Source organism: Papaver somniferum, chromosome 9 (genome assembly GCF_003573695.1).
Source record: "Papaver somniferum cultivar HN1 chromosome 9, ASM357369v1, whole genome shotgun sequence".
Lineage (NCBI taxonomy): Eukaryota > Viridiplantae > Streptophyta > Magnoliopsida > Ranunculales > Papaveraceae > Papaver > Papaver somniferum.
Window position 1 is genome coordinate 199,378,918 of NC_039366.1, and position 22,076 is coordinate 199,400,993.

At 35.6% G+C, this 22,076-nt stretch overlaps 1 protein-coding gene across 6 annotated transcripts; it reads right to left on the reverse strand.

Moving 5' to 3' along the window:
* Positions 1–15,807: 15,807 nt before the first annotated feature.
* On the reverse strand, positions 15,808–21,815 carry LOC113310879 (beta-catenin-like protein 1 homolog). 6 transcript variants are annotated; one of them, XM_026559701.1, is made up of 12 exons: positions 20,822–21,795; positions 19,974–20,464; positions 19,379–19,451; positions 18,077–18,170; positions 17,859–17,907; positions 17,701–17,745; positions 17,367–17,401; positions 17,193–17,274; positions 16,805–16,888; positions 16,546–16,716; positions 16,287–16,457; positions 15,808–16,197 (listed from the first exon to the last, which is right to left on the reverse strand). In XM_026559701.1, exons 1-12 carry the CDS (start codon positions 21,027–21,029, stop codon positions 16,069–16,071), a joined length of 1,632 nt encoding a protein of 543 aa, XP_026415486.1. In that variant the 5' UTR covers positions 21,030–21,795; the 3' UTR covers positions 15,808–16,068. The 6 variants fall into 6 exon arrangements, with proteins under 6 accessions (XP_026415486.1, XP_026415483.1, XP_026415482.1 ...); XM_026559698.1 differs by having other exon boundaries at positions 16,287–16,421; positions 19,974–21,807; XM_026559697.1 differs by having other exon boundaries at positions 15,808–16,161; positions 19,974–21,803.
* Positions 21,816–22,076: the final 261 nt, after the last annotated feature.

The window sequence follows — 22,076 nt, forward strand, 5'->3', positions numbered from 1 at the left end:
CCAAACTGAACAGCTGGGCTGTGCTTAAGCAAGTAAGCCTAAACCCATTAAGAGAACCCAAACTGTGGGCTTCCATTTTTCTTGTGGGCTTGTAATATTAAACCCAACATTTGGGCTTATATTTTCTTTGGGCTTGTAATCTTAATTACTTGTGGGCTTGTTTGTTTAATTGCTTGTGGGCTTGTGGTGTTAGATTGATTTGGGCCTGTAGTTTTAAATTAGAAAAACTGAACTTTTGAAAGCCCAACTGGGCCTCAGACCAAACAAGCAACAGTTGGGCTGTTTCAAAAGCTACATTGGGCTTCAGTTTGCATACACATTGTGGGCTTAGTTCACCTTCCCTTGGCAAAGCAATTTCTCCCACCAATGTGGGCTTGCTCCCAACACTAAAACCAAAATTTTTGCTCCCAATTAAAAACCAAATTTTTCTACCTCTTTAAAACCAAATTTGCTCCCATCAAAACCAAAAGCTCCCAAATGGGCTTTGTCTTCAAAGTCTAAAACCAAAGTTTTCAAGACCCAGTAAACCAAAGTGTTTTCTTTTCCCATTAAGTCCAAATTTTCTAAAACCCATTAAAAACCAAATTTCTTTTTCAAACCCGACAAAACCAAATGTTACCCATAAAAACCAAATTTTTCCCAAAAATCCAAACCCATTAAAAACCAAATTTTGGGCTTTGTAACATAGTTACTTAGCTTTTGAGCCAAATCATGTCTAGATCTTGGTCTACAGTTGGGGAATACAACAAATCCCTTAGAGAACTTGCGTATGGACATACTCCACGTTATGAACCTCCCATAAACCATGATGTCAATAGTTATAGGAATTATTATGGACATTTTCAAAGTCCCGAGCCTCAATACATGAACCCTAATAACTATTCACACATGCATCATTCACCACAACGTGAAAATGAACATTTTGCTAGTGCCTCACTCACACAATCATCACTGATCGACCAATTAGAAGCTCGAATCGCAGCTTTAGAAATGCAATCACATGAGGAATCTGTCACATCTAATTTTCTTAGGCAACCTGAAATCTATGCATGTCCCGCATGTGGTAGTTTAGACCACCCTGTTGAGAATTGTCATATTTTGCATAATTTTAGGCAATCTAGAGAAAATCCAAGGTATGAAATGCCCATAAATTGTGAGAATGGTAGTCATTGGGACCATAATCAATCCTTTGAGGGTTGCGATCAATATTTTGTAAATCCTAATGACCATGCACACATGTACCATTCACCACAATTTGAACATGAAGAATTTTGTACTCCCATGAATTTAGACTCCACCACAGAAGCTTTAAGACTCAGTAAGCAAAACTTTGATAGATCTACATCACGAATTCATGCATATTTAGATCAGATTTTGCTTCACCTACAAAAGGAGGAAATTGAGGAAATGTATGTTGTCCCTAATGAAGTGTCTAGTCCCATTCATGTAAATATTGTTGAATATGAACCTAATTTAGAGGAACATGAATCGACTAATGACACCACCACTGTTAATGAGGACCAATATGCATGCTACCATGATGATGATTATGATGATATGTTAGAAAAACATGAAAATATTGTGGAACCTGTTGGTTCAATAACATATGGCTTCTCGCCCTCGACCTTCATGAATGTTGTTTTTTCTAATACTCATTGTAATTCATATGATTTTGATATTGACATGGGATTCGTACAATTATTCTGTGAAGATGAGCATGACATAGGAATGGTTGAATCTTCTGTAGACACTAATGTTATTATGCATGAAAATATAATTGATGTGTCTGATTCTCTACCTAGGTCACATTGTGATATTTCTCCTGATTTGCCGATGCATGAGAATAATTCTTCTGATGATGATGATTCTGATTGTGGACTTGATAATTTGTTTGATGATTGTGAGCATGTTGTGACACGTGTAGAATACTTAGGAGATGTTGATGTGATTAGTAATGATGTGCCTATCGTCCTACATAAGTCACAATCTGATGGCCTTCCACCCAACCTAGATTTGGTTTGTACCCATATTGTCAAACCGACTTTTCTGAGAGTCCCTAATCTAGGTTTGGAACTGTGTGCTTCCCAAGTCCTCTTGGACTATTTTGCTTCTAAGTATAATACATTTGAGGAACCACAGTTGGAATTAGCATGTTTGCCCGTCCCTAGCACAGTTCACTTTGAGTTAGACCTTGTACATGATGAACCCCCAAAACTGCGAGATTTTGTTTCCAAAATTTTATCCGTTGAAAAATCCAGGTTTGGGGGTAGCTCATTTTGTTTCACAGTTTCACTTGCGTTTCTTTCCTGTTATATTTGTGTGAAGCTGTTGAAACCTCTACACTTTGTCTTTTGGGTTGATCCTCAACTCTTTAGATTGTTAGTGTATGGTGAATTTTTGTATATAATCCAGTAGATAAAATTTCTTAAAACCCTTTTTGTTCCTTTTGTATATATTTTGCTAATCCAATATGATCTCGGCTGACATATGTTGGATTCTTGCCTTGAATAACGGAGTTCTAATATTGCTTTCGCCGAAATCGGGTATTCTCTTTCCTTTTTCTCTACTCAACATGATCCTCTTCATATGTTGTATTATAATTTTGTTCATATTTTGAAACATTGAGGACAATGTTTAGTTTAGGTTTGGGGGTGAAAAGTAGATACTTTGATAATATGCCATAATTGAAAACAAGAACTCCTTCTTTTTGAAAAAAATGAAAAATCAAAAAAAAAATTAAAAAATGAAAAAAAAATAAAAATGGAGCTCATTTACCTTGAAATGTTGACTCTTGTGCAAATATGTAATTTTAGGAGTCTTAGTCTAGATATTTAGGCACCCTGATTCTAGCACAATTCACATAGTGATAAGAAATTGCACGCGCACGATCTACCAATACATGTATAGCCTCATCCTTGAGGTGTTCTATCGGAAGTTTTAGTTGCCAATCACTTTAGAATACTGAACGAAACTTGACTAGCTTGTTCTTTGGTTGGTTGGGATAGAAGGTGGAGGTTACATTAAGAAAACAACCATCGAATTTAACTGGGTGCATCAAAAAGGGCTACCTCTTGCAAAGTGTCATGTAATTTTTGTTTCCTTTTGTATATGTATCAAAAGTGTTTCCATCAAAAAAAAAAAAAAAAAAAAACGATGTATATATTCAGAAAAAAATATCAGAAAAATACAAAAAAAATCAACTATTTTTCAATTCCATCCTCTCTTGTTCCAAAAATAAAAGAGAGTAGTCAATGTAAATAAGAGTCATGTAAATAGTCATTTTGTTGTTTCATTGTAATAAGCAAGGAGGGTGTATGCCATTGATGTACAACGCGAGTAATTGTGAAATACCTCCAACTCATTCACAATTCTCGTAAAGTCCGGACAGCTAGCTAGATTTCGACCTTGGTTCTTAGCCTGAGAAACCATCTCTTGGTGATTAGTAGTCATAACATCCGATCTTTCTTTACACATGTGTAGATACACTCTACACTCTTATCACATGTCTTTATTTGTTATCAGTGCTAGGATTGTGCCTTTGATAGCTAGATTGACATCTCCATTTTGTTGTGAGCTTAAACTGTCTTGCACATGTCACATTTCATGGAATCTGAGCTTATATTTTGACCTAGAACTTTGTAGGTACGTTCTAAGAAAACCTTCACGAGACTTCACTCGTCCACTAGGGACACTTAGTGGTTTAAAAGGCTTAGTGCATACGCTAAATGCATTCGAGAGACCAGCGACAGTGGTATAGGTAGGATTTCCTTAGTTTTGTTTTACTTGAGGACAAGTAAAATTCAGGTTTGGGGGTATTTGATGAGTGCTAAAAAGTGCATATTTCTATATATTTTTCTTGGCATTTAACTCATCTTTTGTGCATTAATTCTACATTTTATCCCATATTCTGTGTTTTCGTTGTTTTCAAGAATAAATATTTTTATTAATTAATTTTGCATTTTTAGGTTATAAATAAAGTTTGGATGGAATTACGGAGCGAAAAGAGCAGAAAAGTGGTGGAAGCCGAGAGGAATCACGCAAGGAAGCTGCGAAGAATGTTGTGCGCAAGACCAAAAGGCTATAAATGGGCTTAACAAGGAAGAAATTGTTCTTAAAGAAGATATGGGCTTGGCATACCCAAGGCCCAAAACCCTTACCCAAATCCATTTCCATTATCCATACCCACTTCTCCTGTAACCGTCAGATTGGATCCTCAACTGAATCCAACGATCGCTTCATCGCCAATACATCAAATTTGCTACAACCGCTTCACACCACAGCACCTAACTCCATCTTGGACCGTCAGTTTTGATGTATCCATCATCCAACGGTCGCTCCACATCCATCCCCATTGCGCCTTTGGATTATTCCCTCATTTTTCCATCCAACGCCTTTCCCTCACAAAACATCAAATACTGATGCGTCCGCTAACACCCTAGTATCGAATACCCTATTCCCAAAACAAACAGACCCTTTCCTCTTCCCCATCGATTCTTTCTTCTTTCCCCAAATTCTCTTTTCATCTGCAAACCAGCTCCTCCTTCCACCCGACCATGGCAGCCTGCAACTGCTGCTCCTCGAGCTTCACTACACCCTTCTCCGCCTCTACCAAAACCCGTACGCACCACAGTTTTCTCTTCCTAGCCTAGTCGTTTCCCCAAACCCACATCTCTCTGACCTAGGTGTCGAGTTGATGAAACAACTCGAGCTAGGGTTGCAGTACATCAATTGGAGCAGGAAGAGCATCAGAGGGACATCAAGAAGCATGGGTCGAAGCCAATTTACACATGGGTATGTCGAATTTGATTTTCCCCAAAAGTTAGGGTTTGCAAATTTTAGGGTTTTGTGAAATTAGGGATTTGATGTAAGCTATAAATAGAACTAATGTAGAATGTTTAAATTGTTCTTGGGTCATCCGAGATACCCCCTAATTGGGTTAATTTCATTTCAATTTCCATTTCAAAGCAATTTAGGGTTCTTCAATTTCTGTTCATATTTGTTCTTTGCTGTTTAATTCCATCTTTCAATTTTTGTTTCTCACATGTTAGTTAGTTTAATTTCCTGTTTAAATCTTAGAGAAGACCATTGAACCATGTTGGTTAGCCATTTGGGTTAGACCCTGTTGAGCTCAAAACACTTAGGTTAGTGACATTCCAAGGGTTCACTGGCTTGTGATTAGTGGTGCTTTAAACAGACCATTAATGCTAGGAGTTAGTAATAATCTAAGGGATGAACAAACCATATTAGTTAGAAACCTAGGAACCTAAATGACCTGCGATTGTTTATGCTTTAATCAGATAGGCAATGCTAGGGGTTATCTAAGGATTTTAGGTTAGATAACTTGCCACATGAATTGCCCTGGCCAAGAGACTAGCTTGAACTAGACCCTCTTGTCCATTAGGGACAAGGATTTATCCCAGGATAACTAGCTAGGTGAAAGAGAATTCTCATCCATCTCCATACTTCCATTCCCACTGTTTTCAGTTTCTTCACTGTTTTCTTTCACTTGTTTTATCTTCACTTTTACTCACTGTCAACATTTCTGTCTTGCATCATTATTCACTGCCTTCATCCATCACTGCTCACTACCACTCTAGTTCATTGTCACTGTCACTATAGTTTACTTCCCTTAGCTCACTGTAGGATAACTTTAGCTAGGAAGATTTCAATCACACTCAAGTCCCTGTGGAATGACCCTGTTCTTGCACACAAGCTACAACTGACCCTGTGCACTTGCAGGTATAACATGTAGGCTGCTTCATTGTCTTATTTTCTTACACTCTTAAAAGCTTACCACAAATACCCCCAAATTATTATTTGCTAGTCCCGAGCAAATCTAAAATAGAAAAAAAAAAAACTTAACTCACTGTCACAAGCATCGCGATTACATTTAGCTTATGCAGTAAGCCTTTAAACCCCTAGGTGGCCCTAGTGTCCGAGTAATAGTCTCGGGAGGGTTTACCAGAAGTGTACCCACAAAACCTTTACTCCAAAACCTAGCTACTTGTGAAGAATTCAGGAACGACAATAAAGAGTCTCCTTGGTTGACATACTTCCATTGACTACAAGAGGAAGTACCCGGATGCGGATCATATTCATTTATGAGTGACAGAGCTCTACTTAGATAGTGGCACTATGGACATCAATAATCGGAATCACACAAATCACATGAATATATTATAGAGATATATAGTTTAAAACCATGTTGACTAAGGAGAACGGTGTTTCCCATATCTGTCTGAAGGCCACCGCCAAGATGAACCTATGAATCCTTATGGATTGAGATACTGATCTAGACTAATATCAACACAGCTTGGCATATACAAGGGAACCAACGGTCGATAATATTAAATCTAGATCAACTCAGTTGGCATATACAAGGGTACCAACGGTCGATTTTATTGCACAATAATAAACTTTTCATTTTTCATTATTTATTTATTTATTGTAACTGCATGATTCGATCTTTTGGATCCAAGGGCATGCTTCTCGTCAGCAGATTACATGATAGATCCCATGGATCCTGCGTTCCACGCTTGACAAAAATTTCTAGGCTCTGGAGTTTATTTTTTAAATTTTTTTATTAAATAAAAACTAATTAAAAGTTTTTCCATCACCCCAAAATTTAAATCTAACATTGTCCTCAATGTTTCAAATTAAAGTGCAATACCAAAAATATAAGTAACAAGAGGAATAAATAGAGAAATCAGAAAGATAATACCTGGATGAAGCGTAACAATCCTTCCATGGGGAGCAACAAAGAAAAATAATAATTAAAAAAAAATCTACAATAGGGTCCTCCTAAGGGACCTTAAAATCACCATGTATGGGTTGCCTCCCAATAAATGCTAAGTTTAGTGTCTTCAACCATATGTCGGTAGATTAGTCACCACATAAAATCATATAGCAATAGTCAGAACTATGTGGGTCATCAAAACCAAATAAAGCTACCACAAATAAAAGGAATGCCAAGAAAATGAACAAATAAAGCACACCCTTGTTTAGTTTCATGTTTAAGATAACTACATTTAACTGTTTTTCGGGTTCAGGCTCTATGAATTGGTCTAGATAAAATATTTTCATGGGATGGATATCCCCATAAGCAGGATCCGGAGGATCAGGTTATAGATTCTGGAAAAAATCAAATAAAAACTTAGAAGCACATAATAATAACCTGAACAGTTGTAGATTTTCAAAGTCAATTAGATTTGACTTACATAGTTGACCATAATGGTGGTCATTCTTAAGTAAATGTGTCAGCGATTCTAACTTTCTAAAATAATTAGGTATAGTTCTAAAAACTATATAATAACACATTTCAAATTAAGATACCCCCATATTTGATACATTAAATCTTGGTGGGACAACAAAGTCAATTGTGGTATCATGGACCAGATTAACCACATCAACCAGAGGATGGGTTACTATCAACTGAGTTTCTTTTTGGACATAACTAGGTTCAGGAAAACGTGTATGAAGATAGTCTCTTAAGATGGTAGAGGCACATACATTAAGTCCCAAGTTAGGGACCTTTGTAAGAGTCAGAGGTAAACCATGAGGAGAATGATATTCACCCCCAAACTTAGAATTGTCAATATCCTTGGATAAACTAGTCACAATTTCCCTAATTTCTAAATTATCATATTTAGCAAAATGGTCTTTTATTTCTTTTAGGTTGTAATCACGTGATTCCACATTTCTATAATCCTCAGAAGGACTATTGATTCTGATTCACTAGACTCTAAAACACTAGTCTCCGAATAAACTCTTTCCTCTAATCCATCATCGACTTCATAATCACAATGATATAATACACCATCTAAACCAATGGTTTCCCTAGTAAAATCCTCATCCTTTGGAATAGGTGAATAATTATCAACATTATTAGGATTTGAATTAGAAACAAATCATAAGGCTCAAATGTTGTAACAATTTCCTCGTCATTATGACTATATATTTCAAATTCTTCATCGACAATATCCTATTCATCATAACAATACGAAGATGGTTGAAATGGTTGAACCTTGTCTAAACATGCAATGTTTTCAGATCTACCCTCATCTTCTAAATTAGGTGAATAATTATATGTATTATCATGGATAAGATTGTAAAACTATTTTGGAATTCAAGTTCATTATGAGCAATACCCTTAGGTGCATTTTGGTCCTCAAAATTATTAAGAGTCCCACAAAGTTTAGTCATTCTTATTTCATATTCTCATACAGTTTTGTTCAACTTCTTAAGTGATTCCTGTAAAGAAAGACTTGTCAATTCCTACTGTTTGAATGCATCTTATATGGAAAGAGTTATATATTCATCAGGAATTGGTCGCAACTCTTTGATTAAATCCTTTAAAAATGGAGAACTCTCATTTTTTCCGTATAATATTACTCATTCACCCATTCGTATAATTGGTGGACGTGCGAATAGTAATTAGGAACACCATGGTAAGAACCACAACCTTCAGAAGGTCGGTGGTGGTCCCAAGTAATATCCACACTATAATCATAATACGAATATTGTCCATTTAAATACTCAGTTGAATAATAACTATATTAGTCATTATAATACCAACTCGACATATTTTTTTGTTGTGCACGTGAAAATGCAGGGTCGACTAAAATTGGTAGGCCCAGGTTACCTTAAGCAGAATATACCTACAGTCAAATAGTTTTCAACGTTACGAGGCTAAGGCTTGTGGTGTTTCGGATGATAACGCCCAGAGGGTTCACCGTACTAAACCACGAGTTTTCCTAAAATTCGGTGTCCGACGATGCAATTGGTGCGTGCACGTGTTTTTATTTTAAGTAAGTAAATAAAGTATCATGGACCAGATTAACCACATCAACCAGAGGATGGGTTACTATCAACTGAGTTTCTTTTCTTGACATAACTAGGTTCAGGAAAACGTGTATGAAGATAGTCTCTTAAGATGGTAGAGGCACATACATTAAGTCCCAAATTAGGGACCTTTGTAAGAGTCAAAGGTAAACCACGAGGATAATATTCACCCCAAACTTATAATTGTCAATATCCTTGGATAAACTAGTCACAATTTTCCTAATTTCTAAATTATCAGATTTAGGAAAATGGTCTTTTATTTCTTCTAAGTTGTAATCATGTGGTTCTACATTTCTATAATCCTCATAAAGACTATTGTTTCCGAATCACTAGACTCTAAAACACTAGTCCCAGGATAAACTCTTTCCTCTAACCCATCCTCGGTTTCATAATCACAATGATATACTACACCATCTAAAATAATGGTATCCCTAGTCAAATCCTCATACTTTTGAATAGGTGAACAATTATCAACATTATTAGGATATGAACTAGAAACAAATCATAAGGCACAATTGGTGTAACAATTTCCTCATCACTATGACTATATATTTTTTAAATTCTTCATCGACACTATCCTCATCATCATAACATTACGAAGATGGTTGAAATGGTTGAACCTTGTCTAAACATACAATGTTTTCAAATCTACCCCCATCCTCTAAATTAGTTGAATAATTATATGTATTATCATGGGTAAGATTGGAAACATTATTTTGGAATTCAAGTTCATTATGATCAATAGCCTTAGGTGCATTTTGGTCCTCATACTTATTAAGAGTCCCATACAGTTTAGTCATTCTTATTTCAGATTCACATACAGTTTTGTTCAACTTCTTAAGTGATTCCTGTAAAGAAAGACTTGTCAATACATATTGTTTGAGTGCATGTTCTATGGAAATAGTAATATATTCATCAGGAATTGGTTGCAACTGTGATTAAATCCTCTAAAGATTGAGAAATCTCATTTTTTTCAGTATAATATTGCTCATTCACCCATTTGTATAATTGGTGGACGTGCGAATAGTAATTAGGATCACCATGATAAGAACCATAACCTTTAGAAGGTCGGCGGTGGTCCCAAGTATTATCCACACTATGATCATAGTATGGATATTTTCCATTTAAATACTCAGTAGGATAATAATTATATTGGTCATTATATTACCAACTCGACATTTTTTTTGTTGTGCACGTGCAATACAGGGTCGACTAAAATTGGTAGGCTCAGGTTACCTTAAGCAAAATATACCTACAGTCAAAGACTGGTCAACGGTACGAGGCTAAGGCTTCTGGTGTTTCGGATGATAAAGCCTAGAGGGTTCACCGTACTAAACCACGAGTTTTCCTAAAATTCGGTGTCTGACGATGTAACTGGTGTGTGCACGTGTTTTTATTTTAAACAAATAAAATATTTACCAAAAAAAAACTAAATTAACTATGTACAAATAAAATAAAAATCTACCAAATATCAATATTCACAAAAAAGGGAAAAAAAAGGAATATGTTTACTTACCTTTTTGGTTGTCCAGTTTTATTCTCCAATAAATGTCAAATTAAACCTGCACACAAAAGCTAAAAAAAAAATACCCAACATAAAATCAAAGAAAATAAATTAAATTCTAAACTACCAAAATATTTACAAAAAATAAATCTAAAACCTAACCTAAAGGCAAGACCGGGTCGGCGGCGCCAAAAACTAATGTAGTTTTTACAAGTGGTAAGAAAAGATTCGTTGCTCGGACTATTTTCTAAAGATTTGGTTTTAAGATTAATTAAGAAAAATACTAAAGAAAAAATTGCTTAGATGATTAATGGGAGAAAAACCTAGGATTTCGGATTCACCAAATCAATTGTGTAAAGTAATCGTTCCTCTCTAAACAATATTCATGATATAACTCGAGACCGTTTCGAACCCAATCTCATGTCTCCGAAAACATTACATTTCAAATAAATAATAACCTATGTTGTAAACCAAAATGGTATAATCTCCTTCGCTTATAAAGATCTATAGCTAAACTACCCAAATCGATTATTATGAAGCTAAATGTGACGTGAGATAATTAAAACATTTAAGCTCCAAATGAATACTTATTCAAAAAATACTAGAATTTCTTACACAATTTATCGGATTCCTCCGTATCCCCAGAACTAGCTTTACATTAAAAAAATAAAATCAAAACAAATAATCTAAAACTACCATGGTATCGGCCCTCTCTGGATCTTTTCATTTCACACCTTATATAGGTTATACGGAACACTGACTTCTCCTTTTAACTTTTACCTTCACATGGCTCACCCAATAGAAATACGTCATGTGTTTGATGTTACATTAAATCAACCAATAAATATTTTCCACATCATCATTCCAACCAATTTAATTAAATCCCTCCAAGTATGTATTCACTTTCCCCTTATATAAATCCCCTAACTCACTTTCTATAAGTGGAAATACGCCCAAAATATTGTACAGAATATAAGTGCACTATTTGTATTTGTTTTATACTCCAAATTTAGCTCATTCCACATGCATTTAGCTACCTCATGTTTCCTTGGCCAATCAAACAATTAAATCATGGTACAACTCTCCTAAGAAGTCAAGAGGCAAAAAGAGATTGGAAAAAAATCTTTTCTAGATCCCTGAAGATGATTTTCATGTTTCCACAATTTACAGTCAGTCAGGGGGTGGTGCTGAGACTTCTACATCTAGAAGACCAAAGAGAGCTTGAGATAGTCCTAGTTCAAGTAGTCAAGCTAGATATCAAGTGGAGCGACAAATGATGGACCGACAAGAAAAATATGCTCAGGAAGTTATGGTTTTCTAGGATGAATATAATCGACAAGAGTTTTTTTTTCCAGAAGGGCATGTCATGTATCCTAGTCCATACATACCTTATCCACAATATGGGGAATCAGATAACCTACTTACACAATTTGGTAGCAACTTTCAGACAGAGCAGGAGGATCAGGTAAGTAATATATTTCACTTTGTACTCCAAACTGCTTTTGGTTGGTGTTTCAATATGTTATTTTTCAAACTTCTTTTTACTTGATCTTTTGAGTTATCGGCTTCTTTGTGTTAGTTTGTTTATCTTTTTTGTATATTTTTTGTGGATCATCATGAAAATTTTAGCTTGGAATGTCCAAGGTCTAGGAAATAAAACTACTAGATTTCATTTGCAAGATTGCATAGAAAAGTATATAACCAAGATATTATCTTTCTTTCGGAGACCAAACAACAAAATAAGATAGCCTATTACTTATTACATGCTATGAGATATCCAAATGTTTGGTGTCATAACTTAAAAATTAGGGCTGGTGGTTCAGCTGTTCTATGGAAAGATGGATTTAAATTAGAGTTGATGCATTTTACAGATAATATGGTAAATTTTATAGTTCATTTTGGTCCTAAAAATCAAGAATGTGCCTTAACATGTATTATAGTTCTTGTTATCCTGAAGAAAGACAACAACAACAATGGAGTCTTATAGGAGAAATGGGTATGCATATGAATTTCCCTTGAGTCATTATTGGTGATTTAATTGACACACTCTCTAGTTATGATCGTTTTCTACCCATAAATCCCATACTCCTACAATCATACATCAAACTATAACTAATTTTGGACTCCAAGAAATTCCTTTTACAGTTAATCCTTTCACTTGGTCAAATCATCGTAAACCATCACATTTCGTTTCTACTAGATTAGATAGAGCCTTATCTTCAAATGAATGGAATTCTATTTTTCCAAATGCTATTGTCCGTAACCTAATTCCAGTCAGATCTGATCATGCTCCGATTTTATTGAATACCAATCCTCAAATATCCAAACTTTATAAACCTTTTAGATTATATGAACATGGACGAAAAATCCTTCATTCAAATATATGATCAAGAAAAATTGGGATTCAAAATATAGTGGCCCTCATGCAGCTCAATTCACTAAGAAGTTAAATTTTGCTAGAAATGGGATTAGGGAATGGAAGAAAGTGCACTATGGTAATATAGATATGAATATTCAGGAGATTCAAAGGAAAATTAAAGAAGCTCCTTCTCCCTCAGAAGTGGATAAACAATTTATCAAGCAACTTCAGCAGCAATTGCAGGAATGGTACCAAGTTAAAGCTGATACAATGTTTCAACAGGCTCGTGAAATAATTCTGAAGTATCGAGATAGAAATTCAAAATGGTTTCATGCTCGTGCAAATTTCAGAAGACGTGGAAATCAAATTAATTTTATCAAGGATGGAGCTGGCAATTGGTATAACTCTAGAAAAGAAATTGAAGATATGTTGTTGAATCATTTCAGTACCATTACTACTTCTAGTAACCATGTGCAAGATTGGGAAATTTTTGATCTGATTAGTCCTTGTATATCTCAGTCTGATAATGAAGCACTTATAAGTATTCCAAGTAAGGAAGAAATTAAGCAGGTGGCTTTTCAGATGAATTATTAGGCTTCATCGGGACCTGATGTATTTCAGGCGGGATTCTATCAAATTTGCTGGAGGAGGTGTCAACTGATCTGGTGGCCATGGTTCAACATATTTTTTGAACAATTTATCTTCTTAAACATTTGAATTATACTTACCAAGTTTTAATTCCAAATAAACTCTGTGTTGAAACTCCGTCAGATTTTCGCGCTATTAGCTTATGTAATATTGCTTATAAAGTTATTTCTAAAACGTTAACTAATAGATTTAAGAGGCATCTAAACACTATTATTTTTATGTGGCAAGCTGCATATGTACCAGGTAGAAATATTCTAGATAACACTATAATTTCTCATGAGATTATTGTTTATATGAAGAAAACAAAGATGTCTTCAGGTGCAGCTGCTATAAAGTTGGATATGGCGAAACCATTCGATATAATGGAGTGGAGTTCTATAACAACAATTATGAGAATATTGGGGTTCTGCGATAAATTATTCCAGCTGATCAATCAATGCATAAGTACTTCTTCTATATTTATTCTACTAAACGGTTCCCATACGACTTCTTTCATTGCTTCAAGGGGTTTACGACAAGGTGATGCCTTATCTCCTTATATTTTCATTTTATGTATGGAAGCTCTAAGTTAAATGTTGCGTACTGCTGAAATAAGTGGTTTAATTAAACCATTAAAGCGGATGATGTTCAGATTATTGGCAACTACATATTAAAATTTGGTGAAGATTTTGGGGAGGTTATTGATCCAAGGCAACATAATCCTAAATATATACATGGGGAACAAATTATTATTTCTCCTAAGAAGTCAAGAGGAAAAAAGAGATTGGAAAAGAAGCCTTTCCAGATCCCTGAAGATGGTTTTCATGTTTCCACAATTTACAGTCAGTCAGGGGGTGGTGCGGAGACTTCAACAACTAGAAGACCAAAGAGAGCTAGAGATAGTCCTAGTTCAAGTAACCAAGCTAGCTATCAAGTGGAGCAACAGATGATGGACCGACAAGAAAAAAATGTTGAGGAAGTTATGGATTCCCAGGTTGAATATAATAGACAAGAGTTTTTTTCAGAAGGGCTTCTCATACATCCTGGTCTCTACATACCTTATCCACAATATGGGGAATCAGATAACTTGCTTACACAATTTGGAAGCAACTTTCAGGCAGAGCAGGAGGATCAGGTAAATAATATATTTCACTTTATACTCCAAACTGCTTTTAGCTGGTGTTTCAATCTGTTATTTTTCAACTTCTTTTTACTTGATCTTTTGAGTTATCATCTTCTTTGGGTTAGTTTGTTTATCATTTTTGTGGATCATCATGAAAATTTTAGCTTGGAATGTCCAATGTCTAGGAACCAAAACTACTAGATTTCATTTTCAAGATTGTATAGAAAAGTATAGCCCTGATATTATGGATGTTTGAAGTGCATAATGGTCTTTGATTTGGTCATAGTGCTCATCAACGTAATATTTCTCATGATTCAACTTTACATTCCTCTACTCTTAAATTTGCTGATCTTATAGATCATCAAAGTAGATCATGGAAACAAGAAGTATCGCAGCAAAACTTCAATAGTAGTCAGATTTCTCAAATAATGGATGTTAGAATCCCCCCTCAGCCGGCAACTGATACTTTAAGATGGTCTCTCACTAAATCTGGAAATTTCTCTATGGCTTCTACTTATAATGCTATTCTACGACTATATTCTAATCAGGTGGTCTCAAAGCAACAATAACATATGTGGCTTATCATTTGGCACTTACAAATTCCATTTAAATGTCAGATGTTCATTTGGAAGATCACAAGAGATATTCTTCCAGTAGTTGCAAGATTTCTAATAATTGTCAGGGTTAATAATCCTAATTGTTTGATGTATGATACTAGCATTGAATTTGTAGATCATCTGTTTCTTCATTGCCCTTTTGCTCGTGCAATCTGGTTTGCCGTTTCTCAACCTATTCTCCAATATGCTTATAACTATCACAGTGTTCAAGATTGGATTCGTTCATGGGTTTTGAAGGATCATTTAGTTTGCACTGAGAGAAAATATTTGACTAACTTAGTTGTCATTACTATGTGGCATATTTGGAAAAGTAGATGCTTGAAAGTTTTTGAAGGAAAACAAGTGCATCCTAGAAATGTTATTAGGAAGATATTTGAATTTTGTCATCAGAATAGCATATGCATACATTGCAGTTTTAATAGGATTCACCAGGAGCCTAAAGGTTCTGAAAATAGACATTGGCATTCTCCCCCTTTTAATTGGTCTAAAATAAATGTTGATAATTCTATGATTACTGATACTAATATAGCTGGTGTGTCTTTTGTTCTTCGCAATCAGACGGGAACCTTTTTAGAAGCCATGACCTTCACAATAGGGGCTATAGATATTCATCAAGCTGAAGCCCTTGTTGTTTTATATGCTCTTAATTGGATTGATAACAAGAATTTCAGTCAAATTATAATAGAGAGGACAACAAATCTATTATGGAGGCTCTTAGCTCAGGCAACCTGGAAGGTGTTAAATGGAAATATAAATATTTATTGATGGAGGTGTGTCTTTAGTTCTTCGCAATCATACGGGAAGATTTTTGGAAGCCATGGCCTTCACAATAGGGGCTAGAGATATTCATCAAGCTGAAGCCCTTGCTGTTTTATATGCTCTTAATTGGATTGCTAGCAAGAATTTCATTCAAATTATAATAGAAGGGGACAACAAATCTATTATGGAGGCTCCTAGCTCAGGTAACCTGGAATGTGTTAAATGGAAAGATAAATCTTTATTGATGGAGTGTGCCAGTGTGTTTGGAAAGTTGAAAGCTCTGTCGCGTCTGGTACTTTACATCCAGCACCATCCTCTTGTCAGGATTTTCCTTTACATCCAGCTCCATCCTCTTGTCAGGATTTTCCTGTCATGCATTCAAGGTAAAAAGTTCCGATAAGTATGTATCGCACTTAACTCTACAGAAGGTTTTAGCTTATAATAAACATTTCTAACCTCAAGGGAATCAGTGCTTTCCCCCATCACTGTCTTTGCACTTTCTACTGATTCTCCCGCATTGCCAGTGCTTTCCTCCATCACTGTCTTTGCACTTTCCTTTACATCCAGCTCCATCCTCTTGTCAGGATTTTCCTTTACATCCAGCTCCATCCCTTGTTTAGAATTTTCCTGTCATGCATTCAAGGTAAAAAGCTCCGATAAGTATTATCGCATTTAACTCTACAGAAGGTTTTAGCTTATAATAAACATTTCTAACCTCAAGGGAATCAGTGCTTTCCTCCATCACTGTCTTTGCACTTTCTGCTGATTCGCCCGCATTGCCAGTGCTTTCCTCCATCACTGTCTTTGCACTTTCCTTTACATCCAGCTCCATCCTCTTCTCAGGATTTTCCTTTACATCCAGCTCCATCCCTTGTTTAGAATTTTCCTGTCATGCATTCAAGGTAAAAAGCTCCGATAAGTATTGTCGCATTTAACTCTACAGAAGGTTTTAGCTTATAATAAACATTTCTAACCTCAAGGGAATCAGTGCTTTCCACCATCACTGTCTCTGCACTTTCTACTGATTCGCCCGCATTGCCAATGCTGTCTCGATATACCTGTCATGAGTAAGATAAAAAGTTCCGATGAGGAAGTTTCTTACAGTAATGGTTATCACTGTTAATAAACCTTAGGACCCTATAAAGTTCAAAAAAGGAAACACCATTTCAACAGTTCCAAACAGAAAACAGTTTACCATCTAAAATTCATATCTTGATGATATCAAATCTACAATAAAGACAAACTGCACAAATAGGACAAGTTTGGAAGCCAGCGTGGCGTTCTAGTTGAACCGAGTGTTTATTAGAATGTAAAATTAAGGAGCCATAAATCATAAATGAGCAGACTAATTTGAATACATACCAAGATAAAATCCTGCACATGTTTCTTCTTTAAGTTGTGATGAGTTAATCGATTTTCAATTTTATTTCGTGTTGTAGGATCCCTGCAAAGTAAAATAACCTTGAGTTAAACATCACATGCAGTGGCTTTATACAGATAAAGATTAAAGCAAGAGAAGTAGATGGAAACACTCACTCGGACAAAAGATAACCAAGAATAACAGCAATCGACTGCAGATTCATAATGGGAAAACATTAGAGCCAAAAAGAATGAAATATAAGATATATAAGATAAAAATAAAACCATTCACCATAAAAAGGAAATGCAGGTAAGATTGTTTTCATTTCTGTCTCTCATTAACAATATTTTGCCAAAATAATTCTAAGCTCCAAGTCTTCTTATAATTTTTTATTTCCTACTTATCAACAAGCATAAGATGTAAAAGGATTAGTTGATCCAAATTTTCGTTGCAGTTGTGATATTCATAACTATGACAACATCGAAGCAAGACTGCAAGAGCAATGCTGACCTGAACTGTGGATTCATATCGCAGTTTTTCCATGCAGAGCTCATACTAGTCCACCAGCAATATTATATGCAGAAGAGATAGACAAGGGTATAAGATTTTTGGCAAACAGATAAGCTGATATCATGAGAAGAAAAAAAAAGAACGGAAAGGATAGCTACCTCTTCATCTTCAAGACGATTCGCCATTGCTTCAACTTCTTCAGAATATCTGCACGAATATTAAGATGATCAGGACCCAAGAAGGAATCTCAAGAAATGTCAGACATCTCTTGAACCAATGGTTTTAATAATTTAAGAAGAATAAATTCAAAATACAACTTTTAACTTTGATAAAAGAAGAGCATGACTTAAATAACCAAACAGGTAGGGTGTATTACCCTCTATAGAGCTCCATAAGCCAGGTGATTCTTTCGAAATCATCCTCCTCAAACTTTTTTAACAAGATACCTTTTTCTGTCTTGGCAATGCCACCTGAACAAGATAAGACGTCAGTAAATTTAAAATGTTACTTTGAAGCGGCTCTTGGTGAAGATGAAAGCAGGAAACGCATCTAAAGCAATGGTTATTCACATAGAAAAAAAATACATAGGAGTACAAGACCAGATGATAGCTCATAACAAGAAAATAACCGATTGCCAAATCTTAGAATGAGGACACCAACAAAAGCTTAATTACACCTTTTTCAGAAAAAATGAGCACATATTCCCACCATGAGAAATCATACAGATTGCGGACAAAAACTGATGCTTGTCGCCAACTGGCCATGTAAAAAAGGGTAATGATTTGAGAATCATCTTGTTTTTCTTCTTAAGAAAATCTCAACGGAACCCTTTCAATCTCTTTCTATTTAGATGTGAAGAAGTTTAGGTCGAATATTAGTTTCTACAGAAGTTACTCCAGCAGAAAGTAGTTAAAATCTTGTATCATACCTCTATAGGCCATGTCCGATACACCTCGACAAGGGAGTACATCCGGATTTATTCGAAAAACTTGAGCAACTCTTAATAATAAATGAGCCTATTAAGTCGTGAGAGGGGAGTTGGGTAAAGAGAGAATGGGCTTATTGTGGTTGTGAGAGGTGTTGGCTAAAGTGAAGATAGTATGGGCTCATTGTTCCCAAAAAATTTCTTAATCTGTTTTATACCTGTTTTTCCTAAACATCGAAAGATATCATGTTTCACTGAGCATTGTATTAGGAAGACCATTCCACTACTCAATGCATTAACATATTTTTTGTGTGGTTAATGTGTGTTTGACCCTGATTTTTCCTGTTTGCCTGATACACTGGTTAGTGGTAAACCATACATTCAGTGGCGGAGCCAGAGATCAATATTAAGCGGCGTAAAACAAAATTTCATAAATATGTGGGACTTAGTGGACTACATACTAAGCATTAGGTGGGCTAAATACACAATATAATATAAATTAGGGGTTTCTATGTGGTTTTCAGGATTTTAGGGGGGGCTAGAGCCGGGGTTAGCCAACCCTTGGCTCCGCCCCTGCACACATTTAAATGAGCAACTAGGTATCCAGAAAGAAAGGAAGGAAGAAACAGTGGAGTAAAAATAATCCTTAAGATACACAACTATATCTCCGAAATCCAGGGACTCAAAGACTAACCAACAGACAAATGAACATTAAAAAAATTCAGAGTAGGCTATAAAATTTGTTTGCCTCACCAGTTAATGATGCGATTAGAGATATATGGCGCGCTTCTGTTTTTTCTTTCACGTGCGTAACGCTTGGTGGAATCTGAGACAGTAACCAGAGTAAATCTTGTGCATACTAGATATATTTCTTATAAAGATTAAAAACATATACATCAGAAGTTGCAGGCAAGAACAATCTTATACAAGATCATATATTTCCAGACAGTATTAGTACAACTTTCAGCAACATAAGCCACAAAAACATATGCATATCCAAATCCTAGAATGCCAGTTTAAACTCCTCTATAACAAACTACATGTGTGTTGGATAATAATTACACAAACTATTATGTCTAACTAAAGGAAGGTGTTGGATAATAATTCAATTTGCCAAATACTTTTGGATAATAATTGGCAGGATCTTCTATTTACCCCAACACAATCCGACTGTTCACAACCTAATTATTTATACTTAGAACTCTTTATTAGGCTTATAGGAACTAGTAAAACAGGCCCTCTTATGAAGTCCTCTAGTTATTCCTTCACACACACGATGCAGATTATTGAGATGAAAACATGAGTAAATATGACAATTTCCCTATAATTAGGGATTGGGGAGACTTACCTTATCCATGGAAGGCGGGAAAGCAGTGTTCCATGCCAAAGCATGTTTCACAAATTTCTCAGAAGCAGACTGACAAACTTTCACTGCAATATCAAGTGCCTCAATTGCAGACCCATAACAATAACCGAATTCCTCTTGCTGAATAAATTTAATCATTAACTCAACTCCTTCAGCATCAACAAAACTCACTATATTCTCCGGACATTCTAATAGAAAAAGTAAACAACTAAACAAAGTCTCCACCAGGTATTCTTCGTCTTCATAATCCAGCGGGGCTTCTTCTTGTTCTTCGTTAGGACTTTCAAGGGATGTAAGAGCATTTACTACAAGAGTTACAGCACCCGATTTACCAAATTGAAGTCTATTTTCCTTACTAGACATCAAAAGAGTATCTAATAACCCTACAACATATTGTTTTAGTTCATCCCATTCGGGAGCTCCTAGTGCTTTAAACACCCATTCCATCAGATGGGTATGCTTACCCGCGGTATCTGCTACATATGGATGAAGAAATATCATCTGCGCAATTGTTTGAAGTGCTGGGAAATAAACATCATCATATCCAGGAAACTTATCAAGAGTAGAAACAAATACGTTTAAGGCTTCAGACTTAACCAGAGACTTAACGAAAACGGTAGCTTCTTCATGTTGATCATATATTAAAATATCCGGATCAGTTAACTTTTCGAATGTAATAAGAATATAACTAGCTAAAAGGCTCCCACATTCATCATCTTCTAATAAACTAATCATCGATTGAATAGCCGGAAGCTTTAATACGGGGGAATAAAATTCAGGAAATTCAAATTTGAAAGTTCTGAACCTTGAAAGTACTCTAATAAGATTACCTTCACAATCAGCAAATTTACGAGGATCAGATGATTTATTCTGACGAGCTCTAGTGTAATCATCCAAAAATTCTTGGAAACATGTCTGAAGCTGCTCTGGATTTTCAAGAACAAGTATTTCGGGTAAAGCTGGAATCTCTAGTAACAATCGAGATCTTGGGACAATTATACATCTAAAGGGTGAATCGGGAGCGCCGGAGCCCTCCATCTCTACTGCACGATCTGAGACCCTAATCTGGATACAATGGATAGAAGTAGGGTTTCTTATGACGACCTAAGAGGAGAGAAAGAGAGGATTTGCTTTTAAGTCGGCAAGTTATTTGGCTGACTCAATTTTGTATCAATCCTTTTCAGTTTTATCTTTCGAGATCGAGATTCTCTCCATCTCTCTCCAACGACTGCCGCCACCACTACCACATCCTCCGCCATCACATCCGCCGCTACAAATAGATTCACCTCCACTAATCCCATCACCAGTTCCAGCAACCTCCTGTATTTCCACCACGTCCTGGACAATCTATATATTTAGACCAAATCGACGAGAAACTAAATTCCCCAACCGAATCTAAAGCGTGGATTCATTTCGATATCGATTGGATTTGTCTTGAAGTTAGAACAATGATTTTAGGTTTGCTTTCTTCAGATTTTGTTAATTTTGTTACTAATTCTTATCGTGTTTGAGTTTAATATTGCCTTATGAGTAGTTTTTGATCAAAGACTATGCTTGTTTTGGTTTTCAGTAATTTAATATTGCACTGCATACTGATTCGATTGTTCTTGTTTTTGAATTAGATAAGGAAATTAGTGAAAGTTGGAGCTTATCTACTATGTGACTAATGGGTTGACGATGTTGTTTGCGCAATCTAAATTATGAGTCTTCGATAACTACATTGCATCTTTCTTGATCTTAGTGTTCTATTCAAATAAATGTTTTTGATGGTGTTGTTTTTGTTGAATTTCAAGATTGGAACGACCATTGTTACGCGAGCCAATAGAAAATTGTAGACTTTGGAGCAATCTATGAGCATGTATGAATTACACGCATTTTAATTGCACCATGATAGGGGCTGTTTTTTTTTTTTTTTTACTTATTTACTTTACAACCATTAGTTCATTGTTAAGTTAGGAGCAACAATAACTAGATTTTGACTTTGCACAATTCATAATATGATATTAGTATTTTCAATGGAATAAGCGTGTGTTGGTTGACTCCCGTTAACCTTGCAATAGTGGTGGTTGTTGTGTTTTAAGCAGT

Excerpts from the sequence above, each read along its gene's own strand:
- LOC113310879 (XM_026559696.1), bottom strand. The coding sequence starts at position 21,029 with ATGGAGGGCTCCGGCGCTCCCGATTCACCCTTTAGATGTATAATTGTC. Across the intron at positions 18,171-19,378 it reads TCTAATCGCATCATTAACTG|GTGGCATTGCCAAGACAGAA; the intron begins GTGAGGCAAACA and ends TATCTTGTTCAG. Across the intron at positions 16,458-16,545 it reads AAAGCACTGATTCCCTTGAG|GAAAATTCTAAACAAGGGAT; the intron begins GTTAGAAATGTT and ends AATGCATGACAG.